The following is a 13,830-nucleotide window of genomic DNA, read 5'->3' as shown; positions in this document are numbered from 1 at the left end:
AACTATACATTTGTATAACCTACTCTAAGGGGGAGGGGGAGCCTAAAGAGACTGTGGTAGGGGTTACATTTGTATAACCTACTCTAAGGGGGGAGGGGGAGTCCAAAGAGGCTATGGTAGGAGCTAGTGGGTATACAAATTCAATTAGATCAAAAAATTATTATGGCACAACCCTTAAAATTTTTTCGCTGCATGTGAGGTTTGAACCCTCACCTAAAGGGATGGTGTAATTTAATAGAAACTCTGATCAACCAATAGTCAAAAATTTGACTTCTTCGTTATTTCCAATAATAGGCTTTTAATCATTTCGATGATCTTCTTGTAGCTCTTGCATTTATTAGCTACAACTAGAGGTGGCAAATCAACCCAATTAATTAAATTTACCCATACCCGTCCATGAATAGATGGGTATGAGTATCTTAAATTTTTGTATATGGGTATAAATGGATTACCCAATAATACTCATTTATTAAATGGGTATTATTGGGTAACCCATCAAATCCAATTAACTTATTTATAATTCTCTTCCCCCCAAGTCTCTTCTTTTCCCCCACCCATTTTTTTTTCAAATTTTTCATTTTGTCATGATGTTAACTACTTTTGTTTTATTATTATTATTATTATTTGTTGGTTTTATCTTATTATTTTATTTTTCTCTTAGTTTGTTAACTTGCTCATTTTTCAGCATTACTAATTTATGATAAATTTTAACCTATTTTCTTATCTTTCTAAAATGAAATTTTAAATTTATATATGAAAAAAATGTTAGGGATTCAAAATTTTTGGATTAAGTTTTTATATTAATTTTTATAGTATTTAGTTCAAATTTTTATATTCTTATTATTCAATTATTAAATAATAGGTAATTTTGTGACATAGAGTATAAATGAAAAAAAAATTGGTAATTAAGTTTATTGAACATTATAAATAAATATTTAAAACTAATGATAGGTACAAAGAGTGGTATAAATTGATAACTTAGTTTGCAAAAATGAATTTAAATGAATTTACAAAAAATTAAAATAAATGGGTTATAAATGGGTAATTGGATTACCCAATTCATTTTTTGACTTACCCATTTATACCCATCTAATTAAATGGGTAATTAGATGGGTATAAATGAGTTGACTCACTTATACCCATTACCCATTTTACCCAACCCAAACCCGCAAAAGTCACCCATTTTGACACCTCTAACTACAACCATCTCGATCTCCATGGTTCTTGGTATCCCAAGTCCAAGAAACTTCGTAGGGACTATTTCTATTGCCAATCGCTAGATGTCCTTAAATAGGAAAGAACTCAAAGTTGACCAATCATTATTTCATATTTTGCTTGGATTGCAGATTTAAAAAAAAAAAAAAAATTTTTTTGCTACATTCTCCGTGAACTCATTTTTTAATCATTTTTTTATCTCACATATATCAAATTATTACAATAATTTTTCTATAAAAAAAAATCTAAAAACATGCAATCCAAACACACCCATAGATGCTAACGGATCAATGGTTATCATTGATTTTAAGAGGGCATGCTCAATAGTTATTTTATTTTATTTTTCTCGAAAGTAAAAGAGAATATTCGAAATTAGATTACTCCATCACCCCCATTTCGATAATATTATTTTTTTTTATCCATGCTAAATTATAGGTTACTTTTCAATTAAAAAATATAGTTAATTTTTAACTTTTCTAAAATGTCTTTATTTAAGTAATTTATTATTAGTAAATATAATCTATCTTATTCAATAATTGATTTGATTCACACCTTGAATGGTACAACTTTCCCTTAGTGCTATTGTTATAATTAATGTAAAGGTGTAATGATTAGTCAGATTATAAATTTTAATATTTGAAATAATTAATGTTAATGTAAGGATATTTTAGAAAAATAATAAGCCAGATTTGCAATTTCAATAAAATCAACTAATTTTTGTTTAACCGTGTGAAAAAAAATATCAACACCATCAAAGTGTGATGGATAGAGTAAGAAATTGTTATTGGCTATCCTCTTATATTTTACTTTAATTTATAAGTTGATAAAAGGAGAGTGACTACGAATGTAATGAAGAATAAAGGTACTTTTATCTAATTTACATCGTCAAAAAAGTCAAGAGCCTTTGTCGTTATATAACCTGTATAGAAGAATGATGACAACATTTCCCTCACAATAAACATGGAGAAAAAATGTTATTAGTAGAGCCTTTATGTATGAACTAAACGAATACTGGGTGTAAAAAAATATGTACAATTAGATGCTTATTTGGCCGCTTGAATTGTGTGATAAGTCCGTTAAGTGTATCATAATGAGCGTTGGAAAAATAGTTTAAAACGCCCATCATATTTTGTCAAGTAAATTTTTTTGTTATTTTTTTTAAATATTAATTTTACATCCCTTATAAATTTAAGTTTACAGAATTTGGTCCTAACTTCTATTTTCAATCACCTTTTAACCTAAAATCACCATATGACCTGCACATAATCACTTTTTATACACAAAAAGTTCAGCTTTCACTTTTTGAGTGACAAAAATTCATTTTCCACTAAAAAAGTGGAATCTGACCATTTTTGTACATAAAATATAATTACATATGGTCATGTAGTGATTTTCAGATTAAGAAATGGGTTAAAATTTAGTTTGTGACCAAAAAACTGTTAACTTGAATTTATAAAGAACGTAAAATTAATATTTTAAAAGTAAGGCCAAAAAAATTCATTTAGTGAAATATGTGAAAGGTTTTTGAACAATTTTTTTAATATTAAAACTAGCAAAAAATGATAGGACACATACTAAGATATAATCAAACTAAATATTATTGTATTGGAGAAGAGTTGGGTTGGATGGTAGACTAGGAAATATTGAAAATAAGAGATCCGTGTATACAAGGTCTCTCAACTAAAAAAAAAAAGAAAAGAAAGAAGAAAGAAAGAAAAGAAAAGAAAAGAGCGAATTCTTAAAAAATAAAAATAAACATTAGAAATGGTAGCATGAATACCATCCAAAATGCTTGAACATCGCTGGTGTTCAAATCGATGCCCACTACAACCTTATCACTTCGATTATAGTCCTATGCAATCCAATAGCTTAGTTTAGAAAACCAAAAAGAAAAAAAGTAATCCAGCTATTTAGCTAAATAATTTGTTTGTATGATTATTTTGTGAAAAATTACTATAGTACTTTCAATTTGTGCAAGCAAGAATCATATTGTAAAAGACATGCATCAAAACTTAACATTAACAATCGATTTTAAGCTGTTCAGAAAAACTCGGAAAATGCATATTACTAAAGTTCTAAATTTAAAATAGAGGAAAATTCTATAGTCCTTTTAGGAACTATTCCCATAATTTTTATTTATTAGTAATAATAACGATTCGAATTTGAAATAATTAAAACTAACACAATTTAAGGGTTTAAAAAAACTTGTTCCACCATCTAATTGTGAATTTAAGTTGAAGATGTGAAATCCCCATAAAGTACAATAGAATCGCTTGTAAATTTCCTGGCACGTGATGGAGCAAATTGCATCGAAATATGAGTGGCCGTACTCGCCTATGTTTGGATAGTCAATTTTTTTTAAAAAAAAAAATTTCGCTTATACTATAAATATATTTTTTAATTTATTTTTTTATCTTACGTCTACGTTACATTACAAAAAATACTACAGTAATTATTTCAAATAATTATTTGAAATAATACAGTACTCTGTCCAAGTACTCTATCCAACAAATGAGTGATGTTAAAGCGGTATTTGACCATTGGAATTGCCTGGTCACATCCGTGAGAAAAACGCAATTAACTTGGTGCAGAAGTTTATATAATTATTGGTCAAATTTGTTGCACCTATTGGTCAAAGTTTTTGTTTGAATAAGTGGCCATGAAGATAGCAATCTGTAAATACTGGCAGTACTAGTCTAGTACGTAACGAAGAAGTGGAATATTCTTCCTCTATTTCTTTTTCCTTTCTTTTTTGGTAGGCAAAACAGCTTCCGGAAGAAGTGGCGGCACCGAATGAAAGCCGTAATTTTGCGTGCATGGTTTTCTAGTTTAATAAAAAAGTAGTGCTACTTACAAAGAACTTATTTCGGTAAATAGAGGGAAGATAAAATGGAAGATTAATTATAATTTTCATTTTTCTTAAAGAAAACGAACATCTTCAGAAATGCTTCTTAGCACCACCTAGAACCTGTAGTTACATCCTTCAAACGAAAAAGACAGAGAGAAAAAACAGGTGAAGCTTAAAATTCAGAGACCGCAAGCGTGCATTGTAAAGCTTTTGGTCAGGAGGACTAGATGGACATTTGTCGAATATTGGTGGGGCGGGGGGTAAAACTAAAATAGCTTGCATTCATTAATGTACTTTGCCATCAGAAGTAGACCTGGCAAAACTTCAATTCCTGCCGATGTAGTAATGGGTAATAGTAGTAGCACTAACGTGAACGAAGTGGATCCCTCTTTGGGAGGACTCCAATAAATGCAAAAGCTTCCAAACCAGGCACAGAAGGAACCGTCGCATCGAGTTTTTGCTTTGCTCGTTAATAAATTTTACTATCACAGAAGCAGAAAAGATCAAAAAGATTTATGCACAAAAGGTTGGATGTTGTTTGTCAGCACTCAGACGAAGGTGGATTCATGTCCCGTCCGTTGCATGGCTCTCAGACGAAGAGCGTGTGTGGCCGGGGGCAGGGCGCCAGTACTGCCGCTGCTAATTTCTTCTTGTTCCCGAAAAGTAATAAAATAAAAAGTATAGAGACAGGCGGAGGACAGAGACAAACTGCATCAGTCAATCAATTGCAATTTCCATGCGACGTCGCCCGTTCCTCGTGTTGTGCTGAAAGTGTAGTCGTCATAGCTCACGTCATTTCTTAAGTGGATTGCAATCTTTGACCCGTAAAGCCATGCCCACAAGATGACCTTAGGTAGTTAGCTTTAGGCCGTGGCACCGAACACCACACGTTTAATGCTAATATTACGTTTTTTTTTAGAGATTTTATAGAATGTTCATGCAAAATATAAAAAAAATTTAATAAAAAATGGTAATCCAAACACCATTTAAAATAATATAAATTGCTATGATGAATAAATAGCCCTGAATTCTCTCCAGGAAAATTTATCAAACTGGTCTCTAATATTTACATAAATTTTTTTTTAATCACTAACATTTAAAATCAGCCAAAATAGTCCTTAACATATAAATTCTGATCCATTTTTGTTCTAATGCTCGTATTTGTTCATTTCTCCAACTAAAAATAACACGTCTTTCTCACATGGGCATATTTTCAAGGGTAAAATTGAAAAATACAAGCTTTTCTCCTCTTTCCAAGGACAACATTTTCACATATTTTTCTTTCCCTGTTCTGAAATTAGGGCTTTTCTCCTCTTTTGCTTCTGGTCATGGACTTTTTGCTAGCGAGCTACTCCTCTTCTGATGAAGAACAAGATCAAGAACAAGAAGATAAATCACAACTCTCAAATCCAAGATTCGCTGGATTTCTCTCCTCACTGTCACCCCAAAATCTTCATCATCATCTTCTTCTTCATCCATCTCTTTTCCACTTCCCCCACCCCAATCCCACCCCTCAAGGCCCCCCGTCTCGTCGTCTTCCTCAACCCTGAATTCACATAAATCTAATGAACTTCAAGAAGAGAGAGATTGGCAGCAATTGCTAAAAAATCGGAAAAGTTCAAGACTTTTGGCATCGCTTCCAAAACCATCGTCATATTTGTTTGCTTCGCTTCATCAACCCAAATCATCTTCCACGTCATCTCTTTTCTCTTCTCTTCCGCAGCCCACCAAAACCCACAATCTTGATGCCCGAGTTTCACCTCCTGCACAATCTGCTAGACAGCGGGTGGTGGTGGTTCATTGGCGGTCGGATAACACAACTTTAACGGAAAGGTGACGGAATCAAGCTCGTCGGGTTTAATGGTGGTGGTTTCTTAGGGGATCAACAGCAGCAGCCATACCGCTAGGGAGATCAAGCCTCAAATTGACGCGAGTGCTTTCAGTTTGAGAAGAATATACTGAAGCAGCAGCAGCAGTAGAAGCTTCAATTTCATATTTACACTGAAAATAATAGTGTTTTTCAGTTTTGCCATTGAAAATATGCCCACGTGAGAGAGGCGTGCTATTTTTAGTCCGAAAAATGAGTAAATACGAGCATTAGGACCGAAATGGATAATAATGTATATGTTAAGAACTATTCTGATTGCTTTTAAATGTTAGGGACTAAATAATTTTTTTGTGTAAATGTTAGGGACCAATTTGACAAATTTCCCTCTCTGCATCCCCCGCTATGCACATCCGAGACTGCATTGCAAGTGTCCTCGACAAGTTTTAGGCCTTGTTTGGCTTGCATTTTTCTAGATTTTTTGTAAAAAAATTATTGTGGCGATTTGATATATGTGAGGTAAAAAAATGATTGAAAAATATGTTCAGAAAAATGTAGCATTTGAAAAATTGCTATCCAAACAAGGCCTTATTTTCTATCACAACTATTCAATGAAAAGTCTACCACCATAAATTGTTTTAAAAATTGTAACTTACCATTGCCGAGAGAAACTCTTCCCAAATACTACACAATTTGCCATTCGGAAACAATTTAAAAAGGGCACTACAAAAAAAAAAAAGAAGAACTCAAGAACATACAGGGTAGATAGTACTACTATTATGATGCGAAATTTCCGTGTAAGAAAGACTCAACAGTAAGACTACTACTACTACATTGTTATGATCTTGTTGAATTTGTGGTAGTATCTTACGGTAGGATGTGGGCTTGTTCATAATTCCTATGCGTGCAAAACGAGGACTCGCGGGGGTCACCGAATGCTATTCCCCAGCCCATGCATGAAGGCTCCAAACAGCGCAGACGTTTTCTCCTTTTCGTTTAATGTCCGGCTTTTACTTTTCTACTTTCGTTTTCTCCTGTCCATTACTTTCCTTTCGTCAGTGTTACCGGCTGTAGTAGAATCCAGGAATCAATTGACTGCTTTTTTCTAACTTTTGTGGTCTTCTTCACCAACTACGACTCTCCCATTGGCACCACCCCATATATTACTGAAACAAAAAGCAAAGAAATTTTTATGATTATTATCACATCGTTGATTTTTAAACGCTTTCATGGATTTTTCAACATCCAACCATGAAGAGGGTTTTATAATACTTGTAGAGAGTACAACGTGTGTTGGCAGGTACCACTTGGTTAGGGGTGTCAATGGGTCGGGTTTAGTTCCGGATCCAATTCGGACTCGATAATTTATTTCGGATTTATATTGAAAAATAATTTCGATGCTCGGATCCAGACTCGTACCTGTATACTTTAACAAAAAAACAGATCAAATACGGAATATAGGATTCTGACCCGAACTCGAACAATAAATTAATAATTATAAAATAGAAATATTTCTAAATACATTCTTTTACCAAATTAATAATTTAGTAATGATTGTGTAGATTGATTTGTGGTTAGTTTTAAATTGACTATTGAGAGTTATTATTTGTAATTTAATTTTGTAATTTGATTTGTTTAAGTTGGGAGATTTGATTTGTGATTGGTTTTGGATTTATTTTGGATCTTTTCTTTTCGAGTAGACTCAAATCCAATTTGAGACTCGTCGGATCCGATTCTAAACTTCTAAATTCAAGACACGTCGAATATACGAATCGAATATAGGTCTACCACATAAAAAATGGGGTTGGACCAAAAAATTTCAATTCTCATTCGAACCCGACCCATTGACACTCCTGTACTTGGTGCGTCAAACATTGTCACATAGTTTTTTTTTTTTTTTTTTTGTCAAAATGTAACATTGTCACATAGTAATTAGGGTAAACCTGAGATATATTGTGCTGCGTAATTATATACCAACTGTTGATTATCTCAAACGAGCGGTTTTACATAGGAGACAGTAGACACAGGTACACTAATTCAGCATCCATTTTCACTCTCTAGTAATTTTGTTGCTGTTAATGAGAAGATGTCCTGATGTAACCCACCACCAAATGCATCTCTTGATCAATTTTCCAAAACCTGCTTTGTTTACTTTTTATAGATACGAATCTCGTGATTGATTTTCCAAGACGTACGTTGTTTACTTTTCAGTTTTCCGCACATGAATCTTGTGTTGGATACTTGGATGAGACGCAAACTTGACCCAAATTTGGAAGGTGTATTTTTAAAAAAAATTTTGTGAAAAAACTTTTGTGTATTTGAGGATTTAGAAAAATTTTAAAAAGCTTTGTTTTTTTAAACTGTATGGATCAATTTGTACCTTAAAATTTGAGGATTAAGCATCTTTGAATAGAAGATTATTTGAAAATTTTATTCAAAAAAATATTATAACAGTTTTTTGTAATATGATGTATGTGAAAGATGGTTGAAATATAAAAAGATGATTAAAAAAATATATCTATATTGCAAGAAAAATAATTTTTCACAAAAAAATTAGGTGTGCAAACAAACATAATTTCAAATGTTCAAGGAATTGTACGGGAAAAAAATACGCATACCTTGCAATGGAATATGAGAGAGTTGGAGATGGAGATGGAGATACTTCACTCCTACCCAATTAGTAATTCTGAATAAAACTAGTTTAACGTGATATAAAACCTTAAAACCCTATGCGTGTTGGCGTTTCATGACTTCGTAATCCCCTTGATGATTGTGAGCAATATCAAAGCCAGCTACATGACAAAATATCAAAGGCGTCTATAAAATGATGATATTTTTGTTGAATTGCTCTTATTCCTGTTCATCTTTTGATCTTGAAAAATGTGCAACCATCCCATCCATCCTTTCTCATTTCAAGCGTCTATTATTAACTCTCTCATGTTGCCTCAAATTCTCGATTCCACTACCAAACGCTTTGTGATTGATCCTCAAAGTAAATATATTTAGCTCTTCAATTCTCGTAATCTCGTAAAAAAAAAAGGGAAAAATAAAAATGCACCTCCAACCTCAATGCGAATTGGCCAGCTCGCAAAGGCCAACTTGGATCAATCTACGTTTGAGAAGCCTATTTTAGCACCGTCAAAATTTCGATCATCCTTTTTATTTATTTATTTATAACCCAACTTGGATCCAATCCGGATTCGATAATTTTTTTCGAATTTGGATTGAAAAATAATTTCGATACTCGAATCCGGACTCGTGCCCGTTTACTTTAACAAATCAAAAAAAAAAACAGATCGCATACGAAATATAGGATTCTGATCCGGACTCGAACAATATATTAATAATTATAAAATATAAATATTTCTAAATACATTATTTTATCAAATTAATAATTTAGTAATGATTTTGTAGATTGATTTGTAGTTAGTTTTAGATTGACTATTCCGAATTATTTATAATTTAATTTTGTATTTTGATTTGTTTAAGTTGGGAGATTTGATTTGCGTAAATTATTGCCTCACCAGTTGTTGATTTTTTCTACAGATACACTACTCCAAGCAAGGCCAAGCATTTAAGTCTCAAGCGCACAGTAGGAACCTTGAGATTCTCCAATCACCATGGCTATGTGAGCTGATGGCCTTTCACACAAATTCGCAAGAGACAAAGGCCAAAACAAGGAATGCTCCTGCATTGTTCAACGGCTGTTCCCTCATATGTAAAGATGAAAAGCCTTCTCTTTCTTGTGAGCTCTTTGATTCAGTCAAGCTTGAACTGGACTTGACTTGTTCGATATGCTTGGTTAGTTTCTTTATTATCTCATGTAAGCGTGCCAGCTATTTCATTAACCTGAGTAACTATCTTATGCCTTTTCTTATTGATATTTGATTCTTGCTGATAATTCTTATGAAGAAACTCTACCTTAAGTCTTATCAATACTGTAAAATTCATCATATCAGATTAGCTACTCTTTTCACAATGTTGAGCTTTTTATTAGCTGCTCTTCTCCAACAGGATACAGTTTTTGATCCAGTGTCTTTGACTTGCGGTCATATATTCTGCTACATGTGTGGTTGCAAGGCAGGATCAGTGACCATAGTGGATGGATTAAAGGCAGCTAGTCCCAAGGAAAAGTGCCCCCTTTGCAGAGAGGTAAATACTTAGAAGTCTTCACTTTTTAAGTTCTTCCCTACCAATCTGTCCTGCTTTTGGTCATGTAGTCAACAGGCTGGAATCTATTGAAAATGTTTCACTAAACACTTTTTCATCTGTTCCATAGATTTAACATCAAGTGAACGAATTTGTGTCCTGCTCAATGGATTATTCAAGTCTACCAGAAAGTCTTATATATTTGCATATCCTTGTCTGGCCATCAGAAGACTGGTTTTGTACATTCCAACTGAATCTTAAGAACTATCAAACTTCTCACAATTTTAGGCCAAACAAAATGTTTATCTCCACATGAACTTGACATCAGGTCTGTTTATTCTTTCCCTTGGCGAATAATTTTTTGGTTTGAGCAATCCATCTAGGGTTGAAAATTTTCGGACACCATGCTCCATGGAGCTAAAGAAGGAATTTTTACAACATTCAACGAAACCTCCAAATTTATTACTCTGGACGGTTATCAGATCAATTGGTTGACCATCAAAATTAAAATGGTTGTAATTCACCTTGCAATGTTGTGGGCACACGGCTGTGTTTAAAGATTGTAACAGTTGGATGAAAATGAACTATCATATAGTTCAAGAAAAATAAGAAGTTTAAAACTGTATTAGCTCACCTGCTGTAGCACCTGTGTTTATTATTGCATACTCTCATACGCGTGCATCAGCCCTTGTTGCTGATTTTCCTCGAACTCTTTTTGGTCATATAAATTAAGGAAAGGAATGACGGTTAACTTCCAGCTTCTTCTGACATTTCCCACAAAATTTATGTGGTATATCCTGTGGTGTCATGTATACTGTGGTGAAAAGCCTAGGGAACTGTTCTGTTGTATCATATGATTCATTGATTACAATTTCCTTCTTATCCTAAATTATTGAATTATAATCGTGAGTTTTTACTGTTTGGAACTTTAGTTTTTACTCAAGTTTGTCTTATACTAGTTTTTTATCAACTTTAGCTACAGTAATCTAAAAAAATATCTCAAAATTTTTTACCTACACACTTCGAAACATCCAAAAAAAAAGAAAAAGAAATTCCCTTTCCCTTTTCTTCTTCTTCCTCCCCACCCCAACCTACCGCCACCTCTGGCGCCGGTTCCAGCGCCGATCACTTCTTCCGGTGCTGGTTTTTTTTTTTTTTTTTCCTTTCTCCCTCTCCCCCACTCTTCCCCTTCCCCCACCACCCTTCCCCTTCCCCTCTGGCCGATCTGGTCTCTTGCGACCAGATCGCACATTTGTAAAATTGAGACGTGTTCTAAACCTTTGGCATCAACATACAGCTTTTTTCTGAAATCTTACCTGAAGACCACCCAAAAAAAAAAAGGAAATGAAAAAAGTTTCTGCGTCCCCTTTAAAAAAGGGGGGAAATTTTTTGATGAGGCCTCTCCGCTCGCTGTAGCCTCAATCCAATCAATAGTTCACTACTTCAATAGATAAACCCAAAAAGACGAGAGATCCAGTTGAGGCGTGCAATTTCTGAAACATTCGACACTGACTGAGCTACATAATGATCCAACTGCACCTTATTGGACTGGATTTTTAGCCAACACTCAACATCGAGCGCGGCCAATCTCCGATTGTTTTCACATACTGATTTCTAGTGCTTGTGAATTGTGATTAATAATCTGCTTACATATAGGATTGCAATTGATTTGTCTGGTTTTCCTTCGCAAGGTTTGAACCAAACGAATGCATAATTGTCAAAGTGAAGACCACAAACAAACAAGTTTATGTAGTCTGTTCACAAGATTTTAATATAGCGGCAAGCCAAAAGAGGAAGAAGAGGGGAAGAGGGAGAGGGAGAAGAGGGGTGGCGGGTAGGAGATGGGGAGAGAAAAAATGCAAAAAAAAAAAGTTTTCTTTTGCTGCTTCAGCAATTTTGGGAAAGGGAACAGGGGAGGGGGAAGGGGAAGGGAGAAAAGAAAAAAGAAAGAAAGAGAATGAAAAGAAAAAAAAAATTTCATCTTACAAAAGTTTTTCTACAACTTTTACGGTGATCTACAGTAAAATTTTAAATAAATTTCCAAAAAACTCAGGTTTGCCAAACGGGGCCGAAGTTGTGGAAAATATAATTCAACCAACAAGAATCAATCTTCAGCCCATTCCAAGAATGCTAGGATCAGAGCTAGAGTTCAGAAGATCGGTTGGCATACTCCTCAACCAATGCTCCAAAGAGAGAAGGCTTCTCCAGCAAACTCGATGGCTTGTCAAATTCTTTTGCTTTACCTGTTCAATGCACAAAAAGAAAAACAATAATCATTTCACCGAGCTTTGGTGAAAGCAGGAAATCTCTATCAGGTGCAATCATGAAGAATAAACCCAGACCAGGCAAAGTCAGAGCGCAACAGAATCATAGGAAAAAAGGACATGATTAATTTTGGTAATCTGCTGCATGCAATCGGGAACAGACCAAAGGCAGGCCAAAATGGCGACATTTTGACAGTCTACTTGTTCCCAGAGGAATTATTTACTCAAGAAATAAGAAACGAAAAATAAATGAAAACAAAGATGCTTGCGACTTCAGAATGGTACTAGGTCCGCTAATGTCAGTATGTGATGAAGCATGGCTGAACTAAGGGGTGGGAGAGCCACAAACCTGCATCAATTACAAGAACTCTATCACAGTCCATAACTGTTGGAATTCTATGGGCAATGCTTATAATTGTACGGGAAGAGAAGTCCTCCCTGATGATCTTCTGGATCACGCCATCTGTTTGTGAATCAACTGAGGCAGTCGCCTCATCCATAAATAAAAGTTTGCTGCGTTTTAGCATTACACGTCCCAAACAGAGAAGCTGTCTCTGCCCGACACTCCAATTTTCTCCATTATCAACAACTAAAAACATTAACCAGTGAAAATTCATATTCTCTCAGCGGTAGCATTGATAACTAATAACAGCAACTGAGAACAAAATAGAAGCAACTGATCAGAATTATGCTACAGTACCTAAAGAGTCCAGCTTATCGGGCTTTGCAGCTACTACCTCCTTAAGCTGGCAGCGCTCAAGGCTCTGTGGTTCATAAGTTCACGGATCCGTGAGTATTAACTATAGAAAAACAGAAGAACTAAGACGCTACAACCTATCTCGGCAAGCATGGTTTCTATGTATGGAACAGAATCACAAAATCACACATTAAAAAAGTGAAGTAACCACAGTCGACAGATGCTGCATACTAGAAAATGTTAAAACCATGGCACATGCTGGGGGAAATCTATTTAGCTTGAGGTCCAAACTCAACTACTAACAGTAATAGTTCTCTTTACCTTCCATATCTCTTCATCAGAATACTGTCCAATTGGATCAATGTTGCTTCTCACAGTTCCTTCAAAAAGAACAGGTTCTTGAGGGATGATTCCAAATCGAGACCTAAGATCATGCAGCCCAAGAGTGCTAATGTCAATGCCATCAATAATGATTCTTCCTCCTGAAGGCTCCACCAACCTAAAGAAAACCTGGATCAAAGTTGATTTTCCACCCCCAGTTCGACCAACAACACCAATCTTCTCACCCCCTTTTATGCTGAGTGTTATTCCTTTGATAACCAGAGGGGTATTTGGACGATATCTTACCTGTTCAGAATACATACAAATGAATCTCTGGAAACTTACAGAATACCATATTAATGAAGCAGCTATTCATCATACAAACTTGAAGAAATGCAGATTGAGCTACCTGTAAATCTATGAGCTCAACATTGCCCTTGTTTGGCCACTCTGGAGAAGGAAGGCAATCTTCTTTCTTCCAGTCTGCTTCTGATGGTATATTTGTAAATTG

At 34.5% G+C, this 13,830-nt stretch overlaps 2 protein-coding genes across 2 annotated transcripts; one reads left to right on the top strand and one right to left on the bottom strand.

Moving 5' to 3' along the window:
* The first annotated feature begins 9,443 nt into the window (after positions 1-9,443).
* Positions 9,444-10,322, top strand: LOC113766816 (probable E3 ubiquitin-protein ligase BAH1-like 2). The gene is made up of 3 exons (XM_027311003.1): positions 9,444-9,689; positions 9,969-10,040; positions 10,168-10,322. The coding sequence occupies exons 1-3, from the start codon at positions 9,525-9,527 to the stop codon at positions 10,171-10,173; spliced, it is 243 nt and encodes an 80-aa protein (XP_027166804.1). The 5' UTR covers positions 9,444-9,524; the 3' UTR covers positions 10,174-10,322.
* Positions 10,323-12,024: 1,702 nt separating this feature from the next.
* On the bottom strand, positions 12,025-13,827 carry LOC113773780 (ABC transporter C family member 4-like; the record flags this gene model as incomplete). The annotated part of the gene is made up of 5 exons (XM_027318395.1): positions 12,025-12,280; positions 12,651-12,890; positions 13,002-13,065; positions 13,320-13,625; positions 13,729-13,827. Coding segments are annotated over 5 exons (810 nt in total), but the record flags the coding sequence as incomplete, so codon positions are not given.
* Between the last annotated feature and the right edge of the window lie 3 nt (positions 13,828-13,830).

Source organism: Coffea eugenioides, chromosome 1 (genome assembly GCF_003713205.1).
Source record: "Coffea eugenioides isolate CCC68of chromosome 1, Ceug_1.0, whole genome shotgun sequence".
NCBI classification, from domain to species: domain Eukaryota; kingdom Viridiplantae; phylum Streptophyta; class Magnoliopsida; order Gentianales; family Rubiaceae; genus Coffea; species Coffea eugenioides.
Note: the sequence above shows the minus strand (reverse complement) of the source record. Positions and strands in the feature narration are given on the sequence as shown.